The sequence below is a fragment of the Humulus lupulus genome, chromosome 9, assembly GCF_963169125.1.
Source record: "Humulus lupulus chromosome 9, drHumLupu1.1, whole genome shotgun sequence".
Classification (NCBI taxonomy): Eukaryota; Viridiplantae; Streptophyta; class Magnoliopsida; order Rosales; family Cannabaceae; genus Humulus; species Humulus lupulus.
Window position 1 is genome coordinate 2,240,976 of NC_084801.1, and position 26,319 is coordinate 2,267,294.

The window sequence follows — 26,319 nt, forward strand, 5'->3', positions numbered from 1 at the left end:
TCTTACTGTGTTCAGGAACATAGATATATCTTACAATAACTTTTCGGAAATATCTGAACCATCAACTTGTCAAGATCATTTGTAAGAGTTCCTTTCTTTCTTTCTTTCGTTCTTTCATTTATTTCTTTCAATTGAACCATAAGCATTTCACAATTGAATATATTTGTGTCTTAACTTTTTTTTTTTTTATCAGCAATGACTTTCACAGCACATCTGGTCATGAAAACAGCTCGTAAGCTTTAACAAACAATTGCAACAAGAATAACAATAGTTTTGATCATGATTATACTTTATACTAATTCTTGCTTTGAATATGATTAATGTAGAACGCTCAGCAAGTGCTTGGCTCCATGTTCAAAAGGTAAAAAAAACCATTCATTGTGTTGACTATAAACCATTTCTTTTGTATATTTTTAACCAACATTGTTTGATCTTTGATGTGTAGATTATTATTCATTGCATATAAATTGTGGTGGAAAAGAAACTACCATTGGAGGCATAAAGTATGAAGGGGATGAGGAATTTGGAGGTCCTGCAAATTTATTCCATAACTCAGCCAACACTTGGGGATTTAGCAACACCGGTCATTTCAGAAATACTAATCAAGAAGTGCGAGAATATATAGTAAATAATATATCTAGATTAAGAATGAACAACTCTGAGCTCTACACAACTGCACGCATCTCGCCTCTTTCGCTAACTTATTTTGCTCGTTGCTTAAGAAATGGAAATTACACTGTGAAACTACATTTTGCAGAGATAGTATTTAGAAATGACAGATCTTATGAGAGTGTTGGAAGACGAGTATTTGATGTTTACGTTCAGGTAGCTTAATCATTTTGCTACTTAATGCAGCTTGTGAACTTATGTTTTACTGAGTTAAGTAAGTTATTATAGGGAAAACGGGAGTTGTCAGATTTCAACATTAAAGAGGAAGCTAAAGGAGTTGATAAGGAGTTTATCAAAGTAATTAAGGCAGTTGTTGTGAGTCATAACACATTGGAGATCCGCCTCCAATGGACGGGGAAAGGGTCAAGGATTGTTCCAAAGACAGGAAATTATGGGTCTTTAATATCAGCTATCTCAATAGAATCTGGTAAGTAACACAATTGTGTATGTTTTTAATTAGGATGCAATTAACGTATAATTGATATTCTTTTTGTTCGTGTTTATTACTTATTATAATGTTATATATGATCAAGTCATGATGTAAAATGATTGATGGACTCATATATGTTATGATAGTTTATTCTGTATCTTCTCATTCAGTGGAAGGACATTTGAGTAAGACCAAAATCATTATCGGCCTTCTTGTAGCTGTTTCTGCTGGTGCAACATTATTAGTTGTTGTAGCCTTCTGTTTGCATAGACGAAAAGCTAAGAGAAAAAGTAAGAATAATATCTAAGCTTCAATTTGTGATTGCTACTGCTTTGAGCATTACATATCTCATCGTACATGATGTTGATGTTCTTCTTTATATTGGGACCTAAAACTTTGTATTTTTTGGTCGTATTTATTGCTGAATATTATGTGTATTATTGACTTGACATCAGGAACTGCAACAAATAATGATTTGATTTGGACAAGTACTAACTTGAAGAGAGGAGACGATCAACCTGAGCTTCATTTTTTTGACTTGGATAGCATACTAATGGCCACAAACAAGTTTAGTATTACAAACAAACTTGGTCAAGGAGGATTTGGTCCTGTTTATAAGGTCATTTGGTTTTCAATAGTTTACATAGAATCTAATACACTACAATAATAATAGAGAAATGCAGGTGAATGGGTGAGTGAATGAGTTAATTAGTTAGCTATGTTTGGAAATTTACAGGGACAACTACATGGGAAAGAAGTTGCAGTGAAAAGACTGTCTAGCAGCTCGTCACAAGGCTACGAAGAATTTAGGAATGAAATAATATTGATCTCCAAACTGCAACATAGAAATCTTGTTAAGCTCATTGGTTGCTGCATTGAAAATGAAGAGAAGTTATTAATATACGAGTTCATGCTCAACAAGAGCTTAGATACTTTTATTTTCGGTTAGTCTCTCATTTTTATCCACATTTTTATTGTTCAATTAGAAGTATATTTGTTGGAAATTGTCACTAATTAACTTTTAGTGGTGTGATATTGGTTTCTTATATAGATGATAGAAGAAGGGTAGAGCTTGATTGGGTCATACGATTCAACATTATTGATGGCATTGCAAGAGGTCTTGTGTATCTCCATCGCGATTCCAGTTTAAGGGTGATCCATCGAGATTTGAAGGCCAGTAATATTCTATTGGATGAGAAGATGACTCCAAAAATTTCTGATTTTGGATTAGCAAGGATTTTTGAAGGCACGTTAGATCTAGCAAATACTCATAGGGTGGTAGGAACAATGTGAGCATCATTCTTTTAATTTGATGATTTGATAGTACATTGTTGTTATAGCATCTGACATCTAATTTAGTGGTGTGTTTAATCAATTGCAGCGGCTATATGTCTCCAGAGTACGCATTCAGAGGAATCTTTTCGGAAAAATCTGATGTGTTCAGCTATGGCGTGTTACTACTAGAGATAATAAGCGGGAAAAAGAATACTAGCTTCAAGGATGAGGATCAATACCAAGGCCTTATTGCATATGTGAGTAGTTCACAAAAGAAATCTCTCAAATTGTGTTATTATGTTTGTGTGTTGTGGTGGAAAATTGAGGCTGATATTAATGTAATGAAACAGTCATGGAAGCTATGGAGTGAAGGCAGAGGGATAGAGTTGGTGGATGAAGCATTAGGCGAGTCATATAATGAATCAGAGGCATTGAAATGCATACACATTGGGCTTCTGTGCGTTCAAGACTTTGCCACAGATAGACCATCCATGGCTCAAGTAGCTTCCATGTTAAGTAACCAAATATTTGATCAACCTCAACCCAAACAACCTATTTTTACTTTTCAAGCCAGCAGTAGTAGTTATGATCCTTCTACACAAAGTGGTAGCAGATGCTCTGCCACTATATCAGTGGTTGAACCTCGATAAAAATAAAATTTAATGCATATATGATTTATACAATTCAATATTTTGGTTGAAATTTTGATAAAACTCATGCAATTTGATGCATTTAAATGGTTCCATATCAAATTTGACAATTGTTTTAGTGAAATATAGCTTTGCAACGGATTTTTATCATTTAATTGATGCTCTGTCAATGAGGCCACTGTATCAATGGTTGAACCACGATAAAAAAGAAAAACTTCAACTGTAAATTATGTTAAATGCATATTGGGATACACCTACGCTATTTAATATTTTCTTTTAAATTTAATGAACTCTAGTTTGTTAAAACTTGAAAGGAAATTACTCTAATGATGGCAACAAAACCAAATGTTCTTTTTGTAGAGTCAGATTTGTAGAGTTATAACAATACTCAACTCAAGCACATCATGTTACTAGATTTTTAGAGTCAGATTTGTTCGGTCTCTTGCTGTACTGTGGAAAATCAGTTGTGGAAAATCAGTTGAAGTTGTAGCTGTACTAACATATATATAAGTGGCAAGAAGTACTAAAACTGTCATACCGGTTCTTGATTTTCTTGGCTGATTGGAGTGCTAATAAGTAAATGTGTCATTTAATTGGTCCAACTGGTTTATATATCTTGCAGCTAACTTCTCATTCCTTGATGGTCTAAATTAAAGTTTTTTTTTATACAAAGATATCAACAAAAGCTTCCCCAATACACTTTATCTCAACATTTAATCTCAGCCCTACATTTGTTTAAATATTAGCCATCCAAAAGTTTTTACAAAACTCAAAATATAAATAAAACAAATAAATAAATGGCAGCAGCACATTAACTAATATTCTCCCCCTTAATGTGTTGTTCTTGAACTCCAAGGGGTGATCTTAGTTGTTGAAACTTTGTTGATGGAAATGCTTTCAGTCAAAACCTCTCCTTCTTCAATTGCTTCTCTAATGAAGTGATGGTTGATTGCAATGTGCCTTGTCCTACTATGAAAACAAGGATTTTTTGCCTTTGCCATTGCAATTGCTGATTTGTTGTCATAGAACAACTCAGTAGCTTCCTCTTGCTTTTCTCCAATATCTTTTAAAATTCTTCTAAGCCAAATAACTTGAGAGGTTGCAGCTGAGGCTGATATATGCTCTGCTTCAGCTGAGGATTGAGCAACTGATTGTTGCTTCTTGGATAGCAAAGAAAATACACCTGAGCCAACTCAAAAAACATAGCCTGAAGTGCTTTTCATATTGAGATCATTCTCATGGACAAACCTCGTATGTATGTATACATTTCTAATTAAATAGCGATTAACGACTTCAATTTGTCCATCAATTTAAGGGTAATAAGTCATGCTAGAATTGAGTGTTGTGCCTTGCATTTTGAAGAGTTTTCTCCAAAATCAAGTCATGAAAATTGTATATTTGTCCATTATGATCGATTGAGGTATTCCATGTATTCAAACCACTATAATTACTATATAGTGTTTTAGTGTAATAAAATGGACCCTGTGGAGGCAAAGATTGGAAAAGTAGCTTACAAGTAAGAGCTACCCCTACAGCAACAATGTACTCAGTCTTTCATTTCTTAGCTTCGGCGTGCCATTAGATTGACCTTGGAAACCACTACTATCCTTCCCTAGCTAGCTCACAACCAAGTTAGAGATGAAGGTAGAACCAGAATTATTGGTTCTAAACATGTTCACACTTAATAAAGAAAGTGGCGACAAGCCATAAGTTTCTTTAACTTTCTTTTATTTCTATATCTTTGCATCATATATTATCATGTCAAACTGGTCAATATACTTGTGCTATTCATCAGCAATCACTTCCGGAGCACATCTGGCCAGAAAAATAACTTGTAAGCTTTAAAAAAAAGCTAAAACAAAAGGAACATTAGTTTTCATGATGATATTTCTTTACTAATGCTTACTTTCAATATGATTAATATAGAATGCTCAACAAGTGCTTGGCTCCATGTTCAAAAGGTAAATAAGCCTCTTTCGAAACTACATATTAACTGGATTGACTATAAACCATTCCTGTTGTATAGTTTTAATCAACATTGATTGATGTGTAGATCATTATTCACTGCATATAAATTGTGGTGGAAAACCAACTACTGTTGGAGGCATCAACTACTGTTGGTGCTGCAAAAATTTTCCATAACTCAGCCTCCACTTGGGGATTTAGTAACACTGGTGAATTCTGGGGTACTAGTAGTCTTAAAGAGATAGACTACATAGCAAACAATGTATCTGTATTAAGAATGAACAACTCAGAGCTTTACACAACTGCACGCATCTCGCCTCTTTCGCTAACTTATTTTGCTCGTTGCTTAGGAAATGGAAATTACACTGTGAAACTTCATTTTGCAGAGATAGTATTCAGAGACAACAGATCTTATTACAGTTTTGGGAGACGATTTTTTGATGTTTATGTTCAGGTAGTCATGATGAATTGATTGATTTTATTTAATATTTAAAAGAAATTGAAGAAGATCAAGTGAAATTAGACTGGAATACAAGGCAAAAAATATGTTTAGGCATTGCAAGAGGTCTGGCGTTCCTGCATAAAGAACTTTATGTAATTGCAGAGAGCTTTAGAAAAACTTCAATGAAAAATGCAATGAAAAGCTTGATCATAATCAGTGATCAAGATCTTTATTTATAGTTGTTAAGAATGGTACAAAAGCAATCTGTTACAATCAAGAGTATCACTGCTAACTAACTCTAACACTTAATCTGATTGTACAACAACTAACATATAACCACTAACTAATACTAACTGAAAAACAGTATTAGTTATTACTGCATGAAGAATCAGCACTAAAAATTGTTCATAGAGACATCAAAGCCACAAATATACTACTAGATAAGAACCTTAACCCAAAAATATCAGACTTTGGCCTGGCCAAGCTAAATGAAGAAGAAAACACCCACATTAGCACCAGAGTTGCTGGAACTATGTGAGTTATATCTTTCTCAACATTATGATCAATTACTCCTATAATTAATGATACTATTTAACAAGAAAATTATACTTGATTGTTTGATGAATGGTTATGGTTCTTGTAGAGGATATATGGCCCCAGTATATGGTCTTCAAAAGGGATTGTTATTTGTTTTGCCTCATGCTCTTGACATTGACACTTTGTGGGACATTTTAAAACAGAGGACTACAAACCAAAGTCATTGGTATTAACTTCATATATTGTTATATCTATCCATTTGCTTTCTCTTAATTGTAGTTGTATACACCAGTTATTTAGTCTGGTATGGTTCAAGCCTGGAACTTAATTTCAGCCTCTGTTTATTTTTGATCGCATGCATGCATGCATGCATTATCCATTTTACTACGTACACATCATGTTCCTTGAATTCTTTTTAGTAAATAGTAATAGTAAAACTAACTGTAACATTGACTTTCAATGCAGTAACTAATAATAGAAGAACTACATGTCCCCTGCTTGGAACTACTTTTTCATATACAGAAAAAGGCCTCGTCAGCAATAAGGCCATGATACATTTTTTTGGGTTCGGCAATAGGTTTTCAAATCAAATGGAATAACAAAGCATCATAATATCTTTAGATTTCGTTGTTCTTCTTTTAAGTGAAACATGGAAGTTTTTGTAAATTTTAGTTAGAAGTTTATTATTATGACTTTGATTCTGCTAAATAACAAAGCAGGTATACATATATATCTTTGGACTTGACATTTTCTGCTTCTGTGTTTTGGTTTGGCCAAGGTTTATGGCTCTGGTAGAACAATACAAAAGCCTATTTATAGTGATTATGGAAGGTTGATTAAGGAAACAAATCAAATAATTTAATTACTCTCCTAACAAATCATCACTCGTGATAAAATGACTGATGTTGTTGTCCAAATCAAATGATCTGGTGAACTCTTTCTTTGTTTAACCTTGGATGTAGGATAACACATTGTGATCTGAACCAAGTAAACCTGGTGTTCTTCTCTTCTTATTACTCTGTATTTCTTTGTTTGCGTTTCTGCATTAATTTTTCAGAGTTTTGTCATTTGTTTGTTTGTTGTATTTGTGTATTGGTTATTTGGTTCATGTGTGTGGAGGTGCTTTGGCATCAAAGAGTTTAGTATTAGTATAGTAGAAGACTTATTTTTACCTTTTGAGCATGGAGACAAGCACTGGCTGAGCATTCTACAGATTAATCATATTCAAGGAAAGCATTATTAGTGAAGTAAAATCTTTATTGTGAAACTATTGATCATGGTTTAGAAACTTAGAGAGAGAGTGTAGTGAGAGAGAGAGTGTATGTCCAGGTCTAAAGCGCACCATAACCCCACTGGTTATGGGAAGAAATATGTCCATTTTCCCACTGGATTTGGACAAAATTCTGGTTCCGGGGGTCCCTTCGTGTCTTATGGTCAGAGGTATTGGAGCTTTCGTACAGCCTTCAAGGTGTTCATGCTGACCCTTTCTAAGGATGGCGGCTCCGTAAGGATCTGTGAGAGGACAAGACTTTCAGGTTATGAGATTTCATTATCTTTAGACGCTTCTAGATGGCTGTTAGAAGAAGTAATGTGGTTGATCGAGGCTAGAGATGACCTTAGGGTGCATCGGAGGAGAACTTTCAGGGATTTTTCCATGAGGGTGTGGCTGGAATGTTATCAAAACGTTAGAGGAATTTTTTTGAAGATTTCCGTACTCAAAAACAGTGCATTCAATTCGATCATCATTCCGGAGGAGAATTTTGCTCAGGGATGGAAAAGACTAGAGGATTGCCTGAGACACTTGGTTAAGAAGAAGGGCTTTGATTCACAAGGAGATCTCGGAAGGAAGGTCGATGGAAAAGTCTCTTGGGCTTCTATAGTTAAAGGAAACCCCAAGGAGGCGATCATGGATGAAAAGGAAGGGGCAGTCAAGTTATCTAAGGATTGCCACACTTTGTTAACAGGGGATGAGGACTGTTTCGATTGGAGTTTGGCTGTTTTCATGTTCAGAAAGGAAAGCCGGTGCCCTTGGTCGGCTGTTCATGAGGGAGTCCAAAGATGGTGGGGGAAAAAGTTATGTGTTTCACATTTCTCAGACGACAGGGCTCTAATATGGTGTGCAAACGAGGGAGAGAAGGAAAGGCTGATCTCTACTGGCTCGGTTACTATTCCTGGATTGACTGCAGTTTCCTTTGCTGTATGGAGTTGGAGGAATCAAATGGAGAACAGGAAAATTTCTTGTACACATGAATGGATTGGTATTGAAGGTATTCCTTTGAATATATGGAACCACCATGTTTTCAAGGTGATCGGCTCACTCTGTGGAGGGCTATTAGCTATAGACGAGCACACTTTGGAAAGGAAGAATCTTTTTTGTGCCTATATTAAAGTGAAGGGGGATGCTTCGGGTTTTATTCCAAGCTTCATCTCTTTGCCATATGATGGCAATCAGCTGTCCTTGCGTCTGGTTAAAGCTAGAGGGAAGAAGCTTTTTCCGGTCCGCAAATTCTGGGTGAGGAAATCGACCAGGAAGTCTGGGTGTGGCTCGGGTCACGATGAAGGAGGTTGTTCGGAGAAGCAGCAGGGGACCAACGCTGAGAACGAAGAGACGAGTGGGGTAGTGGAGGAGAGGGAAGGCGGCGCCACGGTGGCCATGATTGATCGGAAGTTGCAGGTAGCAACGAGTGGGTCGGCGTCGAACACGATTTCCATTGATGAGCTTACCGTTGCTTCACGTAACTCATGCCTGCCATTAAGGAGAATATTTAATAGAATAAAGTCAGATTTATCTATTAATTGTAGAGGGATGGCAAGCACGTGCATCTATTTCAAAAAGGTGATTCAAAAAGGAAATTTTAATATGTATGCTTGATAAAAGTTATAATTACAAAAAAATATTAGGCATATTAAAATTTACAAAATAATGCTAATTTTTTGCACATTACCCAAAATGTCCTTTTCACTTCTTCCTCATTCTCATTTCTCTCTTCCCTCTTCTCTCTTCTCTCTTCCCTCTTATTTCACTCTCTCTCACCTCAGAACACCACCACCACACTAAATATTATATTTCGAACAGATTTGGACATGATTTTTGGGTTTTTTTTGCGATTTTTTTCAGATCTGAAACTCTGAAATCTGCAAAAAATCGACATTGCTCGATGGTGGTTCGATGGTGCTCGATGCCAGCTCGATGAGACCTTCAAAATCATGATTTTTCATGAAAAAATGACTTTGCTCGATGGTGGTTCGATAGTAGTTCGATAGTGGCTCGATGGTGCTCGATGCCAGCTCGATGAGACCTTCAAAATCATGATTTTTCATGAAAAAATGACTTAGCTCGATAGTGGTTCGATGGTAGCTCAATAGTGGTTCGATGGTAGCTCGATAGTGGTTCGATAGTGCTCGATGGTGCTCGATGCAATTCTTGTAAGAGACATAATTTTTCACTCGGGTGTCCGTTTGGGGTAATTTTTTTTTTGATTTTGGGTATTTTTTCAAGATCTACACGTTTGACATGTTAATATGCACATTTGTGAAGTGTAACACTTGTAAAAAATACAAAAGTGCAAACATACCTCATGGTTAAGACATCTTTTGGTATATTTTTATGTTTTAAACTTCCTAAATGTGCATATTAACATGTCAAACGTGTAGATCTTGAAAAAATACCCAAAATAAAAAAAAATCACCCCAAACGGATACCCGAGTGAAAAATTATGTCTCTTACAAGAATTGCATCGAGCACCATCGAGCACTATCGAGCCACTATCGAGCTACCATCGAACCATCATCGAGCTAAGTCATTTTTTCATGAAAAATCATGATTTTGAAGGTCTCATCGAGCTGGCATCGAGCACCATCGAGCCACCATTCGCTGGGGCCTTCAAGATCAAGATTTTCATGAAAAAATGACTTAGCTCGATGGTGGTTCGATGGTAGCTCGATAATGACTCGATGGTGCTCAATGCAATTTTTGTAAGAGACATAATTTTTCACTCGGGTGTCCGTTTGGGGTGATTTTTTTTTTAATTTTGGGTATTTTTTCAAGATCTACACGTTTGACATGTTAATATGCACATTTGGGAAGTTTAAAACTTAAAAATATACCAAAAGATGTCTTAAACATGAGGTATGTTTGCACTTTTCTATTTTTTACAAGTGCTACACTTCCAAAATGTGCATATTAACATGTCAAACGTGTAGATCTTGAAAAAATACCCAAAATCAAAAAAAAAATCACCCCAAACGGACACCCGAGTGAAAAATTATGTCTCTTACAAGAATTGCATCGAGCACCATCGAGCACTATCGAACCACTATCGAGCTATCATCGAACCACCATCGAGCTAAGTCATTTTTTCATGAAAAATCATGATTTTGAAGGTCTCATCGAGCACCATCGAGCCACTATCGAACCACCATCGAGCTAAGTCATTTTTTCATGAAAAATCATGATTTTGAAGGTCTCATCGAGCTGGCATCGAGCACTATCGAACCACCATCGAGCAGTGTCGATTTTTTTACAGATTTCAGAGTTTCAGATCTGAAAAAAATCGCAAAAAAAACCCAAAAATCATGTCCAAATCTGTTCGAAATATAATATTTAGTGTGGTGGTGGTGTTGTGAGGTGAGAGAGAGTGAAATAAGAGAGAGAGAGAGAGGGAAGAGAGAAGAGAGAAGAGAGAAGAGAGAAGAGAGAAATGAGAATGAGGAAGAAGTGAAAAGGGCATTTTGGGTAATGTACAAAAAATTAGCATTATTTTGTAAATTTTAATATGCCTAGTATTTATTTGTAATTATAACTTTTATCAAGCCTACATATTAAAATTTCCCATTCAAAATGACTCTCCCACGTGGCACCTTCAGGATAAAGGCTGGGTTGTTTCAGCACTCTCTTTGGGCCGTTTTCATATTAAATTGGTAAATGGGCCTTGTTTATTTAATTTGATTATCATGCCATGGGCTCTCTTCAATCCAATAAATCTTTTAAATATTTTGGGCCACGGTTTGGGTTATACAGAATCAATAATTAAGCTGACCAATTCAAAAAGGATTTCTCCTAAGGAGCGTGGCAGTTTTTCAAAAGGGATTATCTTTTTTTGGGATGATTCGGTGCGAAGGAAACCCAATACAAAGAAAAGTGTATTGCTGGAGAAGTTTGAGGAGAAGGAGTCAGAGTTTAAAGATAACAAGGGTGGTTTGAAAGTGTATTCTCGCCGGCAAAATTACGGTGGCGTAGACAGTAAGTATTTTATGGAAGATCTTGATAGGGGGGAGCCTTCTTTTGAAACTGTAGGAGAAGAGGAGGATCTTGTTTTCCCAATCGATGAGGAGCTTGATTCAGGCAGCTCAAAAGATGAATATGTGGATGAGAATGGAGACGGCAAAATAAATGACAAAGTGGACTGTGTTGAGCAGGTGAGATACCTGTGGGATGGAGGAAGGAATGAAGAATGCACTCAGGTTGAGGAAGATCAGGGGACTGCGTGCGTAGAAGGGTCGTCAGAGGGAGGTGTTTCGCAGGGAAGGCCTGCCTCTATCGACAATATTAGGAGAAAGGAAGAGGAGAAGTTGAGTGAGTCCGCTAGACTTCTTAAGTCTATGGATTCTCTGGGTATATCGGTGATCCATTCTGCTTTGGGAGGGGAAAGTTTAGGAGACTCTGTCAGCCTATCTGAGAAAAGTTACCGGGAATTACGCAGGCTGAGCTTTGATGTTAACTATGGAAACAGGAAAAAGAGGGGCTTGGGGCACAGTTACAATTTATGAGGATGCTTACTTGGAATGTAAGAGGTTGTGGCAACAAGAGCAAACGGAAAGCAATTAAGGAATTAATCTGTAAAGTAAACCCAGGCATTATTGTTCTTCAAGAGGTAAAAAGGAGTTCCGTTGACAGGAGTTTTATTGGAAGCATTTGGAGATCTAGGTTTAAAGCTTGGATTTATCAGCATCCATTAGGCCGTTCGGGAGGCACATTGGTAGTTTGGGATACGAGGTGTGTTTCTGTACTTGATTCTTTAGTTGGGGATTTCTCAGTCCCAATTTGCTTGGAGGCTGAGGGGAAGGGTCCCTGGTGGTTCTCAGGTGTTTACGGTCCTGTAGTCTATGGTAGGAGAGACAGTTTTTGGGATGAATTGGCTGGGTTGAGTGCTATTTGTGGAGATTACTGGTGTGTTGGGGGAGATTTCAATGTGGTTAGAAGAATTGAGGAGAAGTTGAATAGCAGTTCTAACACTAGGAGCATGAAGATGTTCGACGCTTTGATTAGAGAATTAAAATTGGTGGATCCAAAGCTTCAAAATGGTCGTTATACATGGTCAAATTTCAGACACAAACCAATTTGTTGTAGGCTGGACAGGTTTTTTTCACTCTCCTTCGTGGTCGGAATATTATCCCTTCATTCGGCAGGAGGTTTTGGTTTGGGTAGTTTCTGATCATAGTCCGGTAGTGTTGGACTCTAGTCCTCCGTCTTGGGGCCCTTCTCCTTTCAGATTTGATAATGCTTGGTTGGAGCACAAGGATTTCTCTCATCTTTTCCAGAAGTGGTGGGGCCCAGCTAAGGGGCAAAGGGAATCGGGCATGATTTTTATGTCAAAACTAGACTCTATTCGTGGTCATATTAGGAAGTGGAGTCGTCATGTCTTTGGGGAGAGGAAAATGCGGAAACATTTATTGGAAAGGAGGCTGTTTGAGTTGGATAGATTGGAGGAAGGGGGCTCTTGGAATGAGAATCTTCTTTTGGAACGATCAAAGGTGAAGGAGGATTGGCAGCAAATTGTTTTTGAAGAAGAAAGAAGTATGTGGTTTAAGGTTAAGTGTCGGTGGGCAAAGGAAGGGGATGCTAACTCCAAACTTTTCCATAGCATTCTTAGTGCTCGGAAAGCAAGGAATTTCATTTCTAGGATTGAGGAAGATGATGGTACTATTTGGGATAAAGACCCCGATATTGAAAGGGCTATTGTGGGCTTTTATTCAACTTTGTATTCGGCGATGCCGAGAGATTGGGTGGGTGTGGACGGGATTTCCTGGTCTCCAATTTCGTCGGTTATGGCTTCTTTCCTTGAGCGTCCTTTTGCTGAAGACGAGATCAGACAAGCGGTTTTTTCGTGTGATGGCACTAAAGCCCCGGGGCCAGATGGGTTTTCCATTGCTGTTTATCAGAACAATTGGGAGGTAATGGAAAAAGAGTTGATGGATGTTTTTCATGATTTTTTCAAGGACGGTGTTATCCACGAAAGGATCAATGAAACTTTCATTTGCCTGATTCCGAAGAAATTGAACAGCTGTCGGGTAAGGGACTACAGGCCTATCAGTCTAGTCACTAGTCTGTACAAAATTATTTCAAAGGTGTTGGCTTATAGGCTTCGAGGAGTTCTCTCAGACACAATTGCGGAAACTCAAGGTGCTTTTGTCGAGGGGAGGCAGATCTTGGACACAGTTCTAATTGCAAATGAGGCAGTGGAGGAATATAGAAGCAAAGGAAAAAAAGGTTGGGTGTTCAAAATAGACTTCACCAAAGCTTATGATTGTGTGGACTGGGATTTCTTGGAGTTAGTTTTGGAAAGGAAGGGTTTTGGTGAAGTTTGGAGGACGTGGATGCGTGGGTGTTTATCCTCCACTTCTTACTCCGTCTTTGTGAATGGGCGGCCGAGAGGAAAGTTTAAAGGTTACAGGGGTATTCGTCAGGGGGACTCTTTGTCTCCTTTCTTGTTCACTTTGATAGCAGATGTTTTAGGTAGAATGGTAGATAAAGCTAAAAGTGCCTCGGCTCTAAGAGGTTTCTCGGTGGGCAAGGATAAAGTGGATGTGAGCCACCTTCAGTTTGCAGACGACACGATTTTCTTCGCAAATGATGAGGAGTCGCTGGTAGTTCTTTTGGACATTCTAAAGGTCTTCGGTGGAGTTTCGGGGTTATCTATCAATTTGCAGAAATGTCAGCTACTGGGGATTAATTTGCAGAAAGAGATGGTGGATCAGAAAGCTAGTGAGATTGGGTGTGAAGTGGGTGATTGGCCTATTCAGTATTTGGGGCTTCCTTTGGGGGCTTCTCCACGCTCCAAAGGGTTTTGGGACCCGGTGTTATCTAAATGTGCTACTCGTTTGGATTCCTGGAAGAGTGCGTTTCTGTCTAGAGGAGGGAGGCTGACTCTTATTCAATCTGTTCTGTCTTCCATTCCCGTGTACTACCTGTCACTTTTTTGTATCCCTAAGAATGTGGCGATGTCAATTGAGAAACTGATGCGCGACTTTTTTTGGGAAGGTGCGGACAATTCAGGTGCCGATCATTTGGTTTCCTGGGTCGATGTTTGCAATTCTCGTAGTCACGGAGGCTTGGGGGTTGGGAATTTGGTTTTGAGGAATAAGGCTTTTCTTATGAAGTGGTTGTGGCGGTTTCCATTGGAAAAGAATTCTTTATGGCATAGGGTGATCAGTAGTAGGTATGGTGAAGATGCTGGCTTCTGGGATACAAACGTGGGGAGTAGATTTTCAGTTCGTGGTCCGTGGAGAGATATTTCTATGTTGTACGAGGAGTTCAAGCGTAGGGTCTTTTTCAAGGTGGGGAGGGGTGACAGGATTCGCTTCTGGGAGGATAAGTGGATTGGTGATTGTTCCCTGAGCTCACGGTTCATTGATCTAGTCAGGGTGTCCGAGGCAGTGAATGTTTCGATCAGAGACTTGGTGGTGGCTGATGGTGGTATTAGCTCGGAAGGTCTCGGCTGGGATTTCCGTTTTAGAAGGAATTTATTCGACAGGGAGATTCCTAGCTTGATTGAGATGTTAGATTTGATTAAGGATGTGCACCTGCCGGAAATTTTAGAAGACAAAAGGATCTGGAAACCAGACAGTAGTGGGGTTTTCAGTTGCCATTCGGCCTTTCGCAGCTTAGCCTATGATCATTTAGGGCCAGAGTGGTCGTGGGCAAGAAGGTTATGGAAAAGTGATGTCCCATACAAAATTAAAGTGTTTGGATGGTTATTATTCCTTGACAAATTGAGTGTCCATGAGAATTTGCAGAGGAGGAGACCTTTCCATTCCTTGTCGCCCAATCGATGTGCTAACTGTAATAACAACAGCGAGTCAGTGGGACATTTGTTTCTTCGGTGCTCCTTCGCCAGCATCGTTTGGAATAAAGTATTACAAGAATTCGGGGTCGGTTGGTGTATGCCTTCCTCCTGTGCGCAATTGTTTCTCTCTCATTTGGAGGGAGGAAAGAGGGTGACGCGTTTATGGCAGTGTACCGTCCTCGCTACATTTTGGGCTATTTGGTTGGAGAGAAATTCGAGGACTTTTGACGATTCATCTTCTTCCGTGGACAACCTTTGGGATAAAATCAGGTTCTGGGTTGCCACTTGGGTATATAAAACGAAAGAGTTTGAGGGTGTGTTCTTTCTGGATCTTCGTAGGGAGTGGGTGCATTTGTGGTCTTAACTTTTGTTTTTTTATTTTTCACTATGTTACTACGGTATTCCTCCGCCATAAGTGAGGGTTTTCAATATTATTGAGAGGAGGTCATTTCGACCTCTTACTCTTTTTTCAAAAAAAAAAGAGTTTAGTATTAGTATAGAGATCCAAGTACTACAATATTTTTCTAGTTGCTAACGAAGTTGTAGAAGAGCGGCTACTGCAAATCAGCATCATCTTTTGGTTTTTATAAATTGTAGAAAATCACCATTCATGGATTTCTTGTAAGTTGCTTTACTGTTTACCGGATCATATGATTATTTCAAATGTATGAGTATACTGTGTGTTATTAGTTGGTAATGGTGTTAGTTAGTTAGTTAGTTATGTGAAGGTGTCAGTCTTGTATAAATACATTTTCAGTGTAACAGAGTAAGGCAATAATACAGACTAATCATTTTCATTCAACTTCTTCTTTGGACTTTACACCTACACCAACATCAAATGATAAATCAGAGGAAGAAGAAGAAGATACAGTACAGAGGGGAAGAGGTCCATAATTCATATAGTGAGAAGTCTGCGAGTGATGGCTTAGAGAGTGAGAGCTGAGAGAGCTGGAAGTATGAAGTTAACGAGTCTAAGGATGAAAAGTCAGAGGTTAGGAAAACAAATAGGTAATCTAACAAAATCAATGGTGGCTGGAGGTACATATATTCGATTCTATTCATTTCCATATAACAATCTGTTTATTCCGGATCATCCGGATCATGATTATTATGCATATAGATAGATCAATATTTGTAATCTAACAAAATAATTATCAAAAGGACACTATATATAAAGTAGGGTCTGAGTTTGATAATGTTAAGTCTCCATCATATATACCCCACCAGTGACTTTGATAATGTTATGACAAATTAATCTATGAACGAATATGGCTCTATGCATGATTGTCGTTCTTGGTCAGCACCATGCAGAGGTAATGTCTTAGTACTATGACTATCCCCTAGCTTCCTCTAGTTCACTCCTCCATCTTATCTTCAATTAAGTTCCTTCCAAGTAGATATTAATAAAAATACTTTGAATTTTCTTGCTCGCATGTTGTTTTCCCCCGTGTCACATTTAAAAAAAAATTGAAGAAAAATTCATAAAAAAATCCGAATATTACATTTTTTTTATTTAATTTTAAAATTTTATTATTTTCTTAATTTAAATACTTATTTAGACAATAAATTTTATTTTTACTTTTTTTCCAATTTAATTCATACATATAATTTTAGTATATTATATATTGCATGTATGTATTGAGAAGGCAACGAGGACCTGATAAATATCCCACATAACTAACTATATATGGTCAAATTCAACTTTAATAAGACAATAATAGCCCACATATATTTACTTGATTTTTCTTAATATTTCCTATCATATTATAAATATCTTTAAGAAATGGCAAGAGGACGCCTTGTCGTCATTCTACGTTTCTTGGAATAATTAATTAATTATTAGGACTAAAAAGAAAAAGAAAAAAAGTGGGGACCAAAATATAAAGATGGGTAATCTAATAGCTACAAAAGAAAAAAAAAATTGGAGACAAAGTTTTGGGAACAAGTACTATTTACTTTTTAATAATTTAAAATTTTCATTTATAGAATTATGTAAAAAAGTAAAAAAAAATAAAAATTATTATAGATATTTAAAATAAGAATAATAATGTGTACTTCCAAAATTTGCAACTAAATATTATACAGTCACTAGTTACTAGTTACTAGTTACTGTTTCTCAATTAATCACGTTTATCTATTACAATTACAATAAATACTCTTAAAATAAATACTTCTCCAGAACGTTGTCAATCGCAAGTGGTGTGGGACTAGTTACAATTAAGGCCACTAGCAACCAAGTGTGTGACTATTGACTTGGAAATGGAAACATTGAGAGAGTAACAAACGAATGAATAAAGAGCTTTCCTAGAAGCAACTTTTCGTCGAGGATTTATAGACATAAATTAATGTATTTACAATCACACTTTCTTGTGTGGCGATATCATATATGCTCAGCTCAACAATATGGCTTCATCACAATCACAATGTGTTAGTGTTCTGTCACTGTTTATTCTGTTCTTCTTCTTCTTCTTCTTGTCACCATTAATCCAATGGAAAGCCCAAGCTGGCGTTACTCTTCCAACGGCTGAAGGTGAAAAAGCTCTCTCACTTTTCTTGCTTTCCATTGTGTTGGTCTTGTTCTTGTTCTTCTTTTGATCACTAAAGGGTTAATCTTCTTCTTTGGTTTATAATTATTATTATTATTATGCATGCAGTGGAAGCCATTAAAGAAATAGCTGCACAAATGAACAAGACAGACTGGAACTTCGATGACCCTTGTAGTAACCAATCGACTATTGATAAACCACGCACAGAAAATTACATCAATGAAATCGTATGCAATTGCTTCATCCCTGCTCATAATGAATGCCATATCCAAAGCTTGTAAGTAAACTCCTCTCCTTTCCTTGCTCATTGTTACATACATACATATATACATATATATATATGTATGACTTGGGAATTTTCTCTTGACATCTGTTATATATATATATGCAGTAATTTTTCAGAACAGGATCTTGATGGTAATCTTCCACCATCACTATGGAAGCTACCTTACCTTAAGGAAATGTAAGTAATAAAAAATTTAGAATTTAGAATATTCCATTAATTCTAGTTATACCTTTCAATTAACAATGCCAGTTTTTCTTCTCCATTGTAGTAAATTGGAACGGAACATCCTCAAAGGTCCGATACCAAGAGAGTGGACTTTGACAAAGTTAGAATCTGTGTAAGTTTCCATATTTAGACATAACATTCAATAATATTAAGTTATTATTATTGAATGAATGAATGTTCTGGTGCATGCAGGCACATTAGTGCAAACAATTTATCAGGGCCAATCCCTGCCTATATAGGAAACATCACCACTCTCACCTATTTGTATGCTCTTTCTCTTAACCCTTAATTTCTCTATTTTAAACTCCTTTCATTTGTTTATAATATAACACTCTCTTAAGTTCAGGTCCTTGGAGAGCAACTTGTTTTCTGGAACTGTTCCCTCTGAGCTTGGGAAATTGGTGAACTTGACTCTTTTGTGAGTAGTATCTCTACTCTAATAATCTTTTCAAAGTAACCATTTGATTACATAATTGAAATGATGTGGCTCTGCAGGAATCTTAATGCAAACAATCTCACTGGAGAGTTCCCTCTGGCTCTTACTAACCTCACAAAGTTAACCACGCTGTAAGTGGCAATGTGTACTATAAATTACTTCATAGCTGAAATGAACCAACCAAGATATCTTGATGACTCATATTTTCTCATTGCAGTAGGATCAGTAGTAACAACTTTACAGGAAGTATGCCTGAGTTTAGCGGTTGGAAACAACTTCAGCGCTTGTAAGATCTATTGGTATCTATAGTTTTCACAACTCATCATGAGCTATTTGCATTGACATTACATATATATATGCATATATATATTACTCTCAACAGAGAAATGGAAGCAAGTGGTTTCAAAGGGCCAATTCCTTCTAGTATTTCCAGCTTGGATAAGTTGATACAATTGTATGATTTCTTTCATTTATTATCTACATTTCTGTGTCTGCTTAAAATCAATCTTGGTATGTTCACTAACTTAATTTGTGATGAGACACTTTCTTTACAGAAGGATTACTGACTTAAATGGAGAGAGCTCAAATATTCCGGACTTAAGAAACATGACAAACATAAGAAATGTGTAAGCTATACATAAACGACTTTTCTGATTGAGGACCACCCACCCAATATTTGAAAAATTGCAACTTATTGGACCATGTTGTTGGAAATTTCAGGATGATGAGGAGCTGTAATTTAAGAGGAAATATCCCTGAATACTTTCGTAATTTTGAAACTCTAAACGTCTTGTAATTCTTCTATTCACTTCTCCAATTGCAGATGCCATGAAACCTCTGTGGTTATTATTGTTAGCAAATTTAATCTGTTGCATATATATATACCATGACATTACTGATATCTAAGGCTAAGCTTCTTGTTTTGCAGAGATCTTAGCTTCAATAAACTTACAGGGGGAGTTCAAAATTTGGAACATTTAATTCGATTGAGAACACTGTAAGTAATGCAAAAATTAGTCCCTTTTTTTTTACTCTTTTCTTTATAATAATTGCTTCCTAACTTCTCTTGTCTATATATTGTGTTTACATTGAATAGATATTTAACAAGTAACTTACTCAGTGGGCCTATTCCAAAGTGGATCATATCCAGAGGAGCTACCTTGTAAGTTAACTTTTTAATCATAAGCTTATAGAGAAGAAAAGGAGGTTGTTTTGCAAAATTAGGATTAATATAATGGTTTAATAATATTAAGCTAATGATGATGTTAATTTCTTACTGTGTGCGTGCAGCCAAATAGATTTATCTTACAATTACTTTTCAGAGATATCTGAACTATCAACTTGTAAAGGTTCTTCTTTGTAAGAGTTCCTTTCTTTCTTTCTTTCTTTTATTTCCATATTCATGGCATCATAAACATGTCAAACTGAATATACTTGTGTCTTTTATTTTTATCAGAAATCAGTTTCGAAGCACATCTGGACATGAAAACAACTCGTAAGCTTTATAAAACAATTAAAACAAGAAGAACAATAGTTTCATAATAAAGATTTTACTTCACTAATAATGCTTTCCTTGAATATGATTAATCTGTAGAATGCTCAGCCAGTGCTTGTCTCCATGCTCAAAAGGTAAAAATAAGTCTTCTGTTTTTTTTTTTTCATTTGTATGGAGACTATAAACCAATATTACTTTTGCATAGTTTTTAATCAACATTGTTTGGTTTGGTGTACTTAGAGCATTATTCGTTGCACATAAATTGTGGTGGAAAACAAACCACCATTGGAAACATCAAATATGAAGGGGATCAAGGATTGGTACATCCTTCAAAAATGTTTCAAAGCTCAACCAATTGGGGATTTAGCAACACTGGAGATTCATGGGATTCTAATAGTAAAGCCGAGGACTACATGGCAAACAATGCATCAGTATTACGAATGAACAATTCCGAGCTCTACACAACTGCGCGCATCTCACCTCTTTCGCTAACTTGCTACGCTCGTTGCTTAGGAAATGGAAATTACACTGTGAAACTTCATTTTGCAGAGATAGTATTCAGAGACAACATATCTTTTTACAGTCTTGGAAGGCGAATATTTGATGTTTATGTTCAGGTAGTCTTGATTTTCGTTTTGACATAATCATACTAATGTAGCTTGTGAACGTATTGTATGTATGATTGAGTTAAGTTATTATTATATATATATATAGGGAAAACTAGAGTTGAAAGATTTCAACATTGAAAAGGAAGCTAAAGGAGTCGATAAGGAAATTATCAAAGTATTTAAGGCAGTTGTTGTGAGTCATAAGACACTCGAGATCCGCCTCCAATGGACAGGGAAAGGGACAAGGAATATTCCAAAGCGTGGATCATATGGCTCTTTAATATCAGCTATCTCAATAAATTCTGGTAATAAATAATTTATTATGATGAAATTAATATGTACATGGTAAAAAGTAAACTTATATCCCATTGATTTCCTATTGTAGATTTCGAACCTCCGAGAACTAACAAAACAAAAAAGTTCATCATTATCGGACTTGTTTCATTTTTTTGCCTTCTTTGCATAGCCTATTTATGCATTCTTTGGTGGAAAGCCTATTTTGGAAGCAAGGAATCAAAGGATGAAGGTAAAGAATACAATTTCATCTTTTTTTTTAAGAGTTAAAAATTGACTTTTACATATAGTTTTATCGTCAGTTCAGTTAAAATTGTATGCATAGGATCAAAGGAATGGTGTAATAAAATCACTAAGAACACAAGTATCTATTCTAGATTCTTGTTGTCTTCTTTCTCATTCTAATTGTACTTATATCTTTTTTAAATTTTCAATGAAATCTTCATAACATTTGAGTAAATTGTTATTGTTTGAACAGTTCTCAGAGGATTAGATATACGAACTGGTTTCTTTACCTTTAGGCAAATCAAAGCTGCCACTAACAACTTTGATGCTACAAACAAAATAGGAGAAGGTGGATTTGGATCGGTTTATAAGGTGTCTAAAACTTTTTTTTTTTTTTTTAATGATTTTACATGAAACATTCATATGAAAGTTGAATGTGATACTCAATTAAATGCATGCTATATTTTTTTTATTATAGGGTGTACTATTAGATGGCACAATTATCACAGTTAAGCAACTTTCCTCTAAATCGAATCAAGGGAATCGTGAATTCATAAACGAAATAGGCATGATTTCTGCTTTACAACACTCGAATCTTGTCAAATTGCATGGATGTTGTATTGAAGGAAAGCAACTGTTGTTGGTTTATGAATACATGGAAAACAATAGCCTAGCACATTCTTTATTTGGTAAGCTTATTATCTATATTCGCTTCTTTTCTATGGCTAAGTACTTTGCTACTTTGATTATTAATTCATTGACTATTTTTAATGTTTAAAAGGTTCTGAAGAAGTTGAAGTGAAATTAGACTGGAATACAAGGCAAAGAATATGTATAGGCATTGCAAGAGGTTTGGCTTTCCTACATGAGGAATCAGCTCTGAAAATTGTACATAGAGACATCAAAGCCACAAATATACTACTAGATAGGGACCTTACCCCAAAAATATCAGACTTTGGTCTGGCCAAACTAAATGAAGAGGACAACACCCACATTAGCACCAGAGTTGCTGGAACTATGTGAGCCATATCTTTCTTTTAGCTTTTTAAATTGCAACATTTTGATTATCATGGCAATGATATAGTAATTAGTTGTATCTAATAATAGTTGGTGCAACCATTTAACATGTAAATTTAAACAAAATTGTGTAATGATATTGAGTGTGGTATTTGCAGAGGATACATGGCCCCTGAATATGCATTATGGGGTTACTTAACTGATAAAGCAGATGTCTACAGTTTTGGAGTATTGACAATGGAAATTGTGGCTGGAAAAAATAACATGAAATACCGCCCTAATGAAAACTTTGTGTGCCTTCTAGATTGGGTAACAAAGAACTTATTAACATCTTTTCTTCATCTCATAATTAGTTTAAGTTGAGTTCAACTTCTTTATATTGCATACCTATTGGTAATGGTTTATCATTTTTGTGATTAGTGCAGGCCCTATTCTTGCAACAAAAGGGGGATGTAATGGAGCTGGTGGATCCAAAGTTGGGATCCAAATTCACAAAAGAAGAGGCAAAACGAATGATTAAGGTAGCTCTATTGTGCACAAATCCATCACCTTCGCTTCGCCCCACCATGTCTACTGTAGTGAGCATGCTTGAAGGTCGAACTACCATCCCTGAACTGGTTATGGATTCAAGTTCTCATGATGATCCGTTCAGGTTGACCGGGTTGCGAGACAAGCTTGATCAGATTTCACAACAAACCTCCAATAGTGAATCTCATAGTTTTCTTGCTCAGTCATCCAACTCATCATCAATGTGGATTGATTCTGGATCTGCATGATCTCTTTATCTTCAGTGAGAGTTAACATCATATCTCTTCTTTTATATTGTTTTCCATATAGAAATGTCTTTATATTTAGGTAAGTTAAAGTGTGAACTAGAATTATTTGCAAACAATTAAAGAAAACTATCTTTTATGATTTTATTATTCATTTTCATTTTTTTTTTTGAAAAGAAGAGTCAGAGGTCAAAAAGACCTCCTCTCAAAATCAATAATAACCCTCACTTTTGGCGGAGGAATACTGTAGAAACAACAATAAGACATATACAAAGCCTTAGAATAAGCCAGAACAAGAAAGATTACGACCACAAATACATCCATTCCCTACAAAGATCCAAAAAGAAAACATCCTCAAATCCTTTCGACCTATATACCCAGGTAGCCACCCACAATCTAATTTTATCCCAAAGAGAATCAACAGAGGAAGAGAACTCTTCAAAGATCTTGCTATTTCTTTCCAACCAAATAACCCAGAAAGTTGCCAGCACGGTACTTTGCCAAAGACGAGCCATTCTCTTCTCTCCCTCTAGTTGACACATGAACAATTGCGAACAGGAGGACGACACACACCAAGATACCCCGAACTCGTTTAACACTTTACCCCACAAAGCTGTGGAGAAAGAGCATTCTAGGAAAAGATGGGTAAATGATTCACAATTGTTTTTACAGCAAACACACCAATTTGGTGACAAATATTGGAAAGGTCGTCTTCTCTGCAAAATGTCGAAGACACTTAACTTATTTGAAAATAACAGCCATCCAAACACTTTCACTTTCGAAGGAACCACACTCTTCCATAACCTCTTAGCCCAAGGTAACTCTGGGCCAAAATTAGCGCAGGACAAATTATGAAAGGCAGACTTGCAATTGAAAACTCCACAATTATCTGGAATCCAAATCCTCTTATCCTCCAAAATCTGGGGTAAATCCACAAACTTAATCAAATTTAATAGCTCAATCAAACTAGGAATCTCCCTATCAAAAAGATTCCTTCTGAATCGAAAGTCCCAGCATAGGCCGCTCGAACTATTGACCTCCTCCCCCACTACCATGTCCTTAATCAAATAATTCTTGGCCTCCGTTACCCTGAATAGATCTGGGTATTTCAATTTGAAAGGGGACTCACCAATCCAAACACCCTCCCAAAAACGAATTTTGTCTCCCCTTCCAACTTTAAAATAGACCAAGCTTCTATACTCCTCATATAAAGTCGAGATGTCTTTCCAAGGGCCACGAACCGAAAATCTTCCTCCAACATTAGTATCCCATTGCCCCCCATCACTCCCATATCTGATTCTGACCACCCTATGCCACAAAGAAGTACTCTCCATAAGAAACCGCCACAACCACTTGAATAGAAAAGCCTTATTCCGCAACGTTAAATTTCAAATACCCAAGCCCTGTGACTACGTGATTTACATACTTCGTGCCAAGATACCAAGTGGTCTGCCCCTGACTGTTCCGCCCCTTCCCACAAGAAAACCCGCATCAGCTTTTCAATAATCCCCACCACACTCTTAGGGATACAGAACAGCGACAAATAAAAAACAGGGATTGAAGACAAAACCGACTGAATAAGAGAACTTACCACCTCTAGACAAAAAAGCACTCTTCCAAGACTCCAAACAATTAGCACATTTCGAGATAACGGGCTCCCAAAATCCCTTGGAACGTGGAGAGTCCCCCAAAGGAAGACCCAAATACTGAATCGGCCATTGTCCCACCTCACAACCTATCTCTTTTGCTTGCCGCTCCACGACCTCCTCATTCAAATTGATCCCCAACAATTGACATTTCTGCAAATTGATAGATAAACCAGACACCACACTGAACACCTTAAGGATATCCAAAAGCACGACCAAAGACTCCTCATCGTTCACAAAAAATATCGTATCATCGGCAAACTGAAGATGACTAACATCCACATTATCCTTACCTACTGTAAAACCTCTAAAAGCTGAAGTACTTTTAGCCTTGTCAATCATTCTGCCCAGAACAGCTGCTACCAAAATGAACAAGAACGGGGATAAGGAATCCCCTTGGCGAAGACCCCTTGAACCTTTGAACTTTCCCCTCGGACGACCATTTCAAAATATAGAAAAAGATGTGGAGGACAGACAACCACGAATCCACCTTCTCCAAAGATCGCCAAACCCTTTCTTTTTCATAACTAAACCCAGGAATCCTCAATTCACACAATCATAAGCCTTAGTAAAATCAATTTTGAAAACCCAACCCTTTCTACCCTTGCTCCTGTACTCCTCTACTGCCTCATTTGCGATCAAAACTGTATCCAAAATTTGCCTAACCTCTACAAAAGCTCCTTGTGATTCCGCAATTGTGTCGGAAAGAACTCCCTGAAGTCTATAGGCCAACACCTTTGATATGACTTTGTAAAGACTAGTCACCAGGCTAATAGGCCTATAATCCCTCACTCAGCAACTATTTAATTTCTTAGGAATAAGACAAATAAACGTTTCATTGGTTCCTCCATGAATGATTCCATCGTTGAAAAAACCTTGAAAGACTGCGAGAAGATCATTATTGACAACATCCTAATTATTCTGATACACAGCCATGGAGAAACCATCTGGCCCCGGGGATTTAGAGCCGTCACACGCGAAAACCGCTTGCTTAATTTCGTCTTCCGCAAAAGGCCACTCTAAAAAAGACGCCATAACTGCTGAAATCGAGGACCAAGAAATGCCCTCCACTCCAATCGAAACCCTTGGAACCGCCGAATACAAAGCAGAATAGAAACCCACAATAGCCTTTTCAATATCCGCATCTTCAACCCAAACAGTACCATCTTCTTCCTCAATCCTAGAAATAAAGTTCCTCGCTTTCCGAGCACTGAGGATACTATGGAAAAGTTTGGAGTTACCATCCCCTTCCTTGGCCCATTGACACTTCACTTTAAACCAAACACTCCTTTCCTCCTCAAAGACAATCTGTTGTCATTCTTCCTTCACCTTAGATCGTTCCAGACGAAAATGGTCATTCCACGATCCCCCCTCCTCTAATCTGTCTAACTTAAACAACCTTCTTTCGAGCAAATGTTTTTGCACTTTCCTAGTCCCAAAGACCTGCCAACTCCACTTCTTAATTTTATCTCGAACCATTGCAAGCTTAGACATAAATTGAAAACTCGGCTAACCATGCACTTTAGCCGACTCCCACCACTGCTTGAAATTGCTAGAGAACTCCCTATCCTCCAGCCACGAATTATCAAATCTGAAAGGAGATGGCCCCCACTAAGGAGGACTCGTGTCTAACACCACCGGACTATGATCAGAAACTATTCGAACCATAACTTCCTGACGAACGAAGGAGTATAGTCTTTACCAAGAGGGTGTATGGAGGAATCTATCCAGCCTA

General features: G+C 37.1%; 2 protein-coding genes across 6 annotated transcripts in view; both read left to right on the top strand.

Annotated features, from left to right (window-relative positions):
• LOC133801482 (probable leucine-rich repeat receptor-like serine/threonine-protein kinase At3g14840) overlaps window positions 1-3,174 on the top strand; it is a 44,725-nt gene extending 41,551 nt beyond the window's left edge. Inside the window, exons 37-47 of the mRNA XM_062239697.1 lie at window positions 16-81; window positions 194-232; window positions 327-361; window positions 446-825; window positions 898-1,096; window positions 1,270-1,389; window positions 1,555-1,718; window positions 1,836-2,043; window positions 2,151-2,388; window positions 2,481-2,631; window positions 2,725-3,174. Coding sequence (XP_062095681.1) covers window positions 16-81; window positions 194-232; window positions 327-361; window positions 446-825; window positions 898-1,096; window positions 1,270-1,389; window positions 1,555-1,718; window positions 1,836-2,043; window positions 2,151-2,388; window positions 2,481-2,631; window positions 2,725-3,024 — 1,900 coding nt within the window. The 3' untranslated portion in view covers window positions 3,025-3,174. The remainder of the gene's footprint in view (window positions 1-15; window positions 82-193; window positions 233-326; window positions 362-445; window positions 826-897; window positions 1,097-1,269; window positions 1,390-1,554; window positions 1,719-1,835; window positions 2,044-2,150; window positions 2,389-2,480; window positions 2,632-2,724) is intronic.
• A 14,026-nt stretch (window positions 3,175-17,200) lies between these two features.
• LOC133801486 (probable leucine-rich repeat receptor-like serine/threonine-protein kinase At3g14840) lies at window positions 17,201-23,092 on the top strand. Of its 5 annotated transcripts, none has more exons than XM_062239701.1 (24): window positions 17,201-17,563; window positions 17,688-17,856; window positions 17,971-18,042; window positions 18,134-18,202; window positions 18,283-18,354; window positions 18,437-18,508; window positions 18,586-18,657; window positions 18,744-18,812; window positions 18,909-18,980; window positions 19,081-19,152; window positions 19,247-19,318; window positions 19,455-19,523; window positions 19,623-19,688; window positions 19,817-19,885; window positions 19,983-20,021; window positions 20,121-20,155; window positions 20,262-20,638; window positions 20,736-20,934; window positions 21,015-21,155; window positions 21,402-21,520; window positions 21,627-21,837; window positions 21,930-22,167; window positions 22,324-22,474; window positions 22,591-23,092. In XM_062239701.1, exons 1-24 carry the CDS (start codon window positions 17,437-17,439, stop codon window positions 22,939-22,941), a joined length of 3,003 nt encoding a protein of 1,000 aa, XP_062095685.1. In that variant the 5' UTR covers window positions 17,201-17,436; the 3' UTR covers window positions 22,942-23,092. The 5 variants fall into 5 exon arrangements, with proteins under 5 accessions (XP_062095685.1, XP_062095687.1, XP_062095688.1 ...); XM_062239703.1 differs by having other exon boundaries at window positions 22,586-22,955; XM_062239704.1 differs by having other exon boundaries at window positions 22,745-22,955.
• Window positions 23,093-26,319: the final 3,227 nt, after the last annotated feature.

Coding starts and splice junctions, on each gene's coding strand:
- LOC133801486 (XM_062239701.1), top strand. CDS start 17,437: ATGGCTTCATCACAATCACAATGTGTTAGTGTTCTGTCACTGTTTATT. Junction 17,857..17,970: donor GAATGCCATATCCAAAGCTT/GTAAGTAAACTC, acceptor ATATATATGCAG/TAATTTTTCAGAACAGGATC. Junction 19,153..19,246: donor ATGACAAACATAAGAAATGT/GTAAGCTATACA, acceptor TGGAAATTTCAG/GATGATGAGGAGCTGTAATT.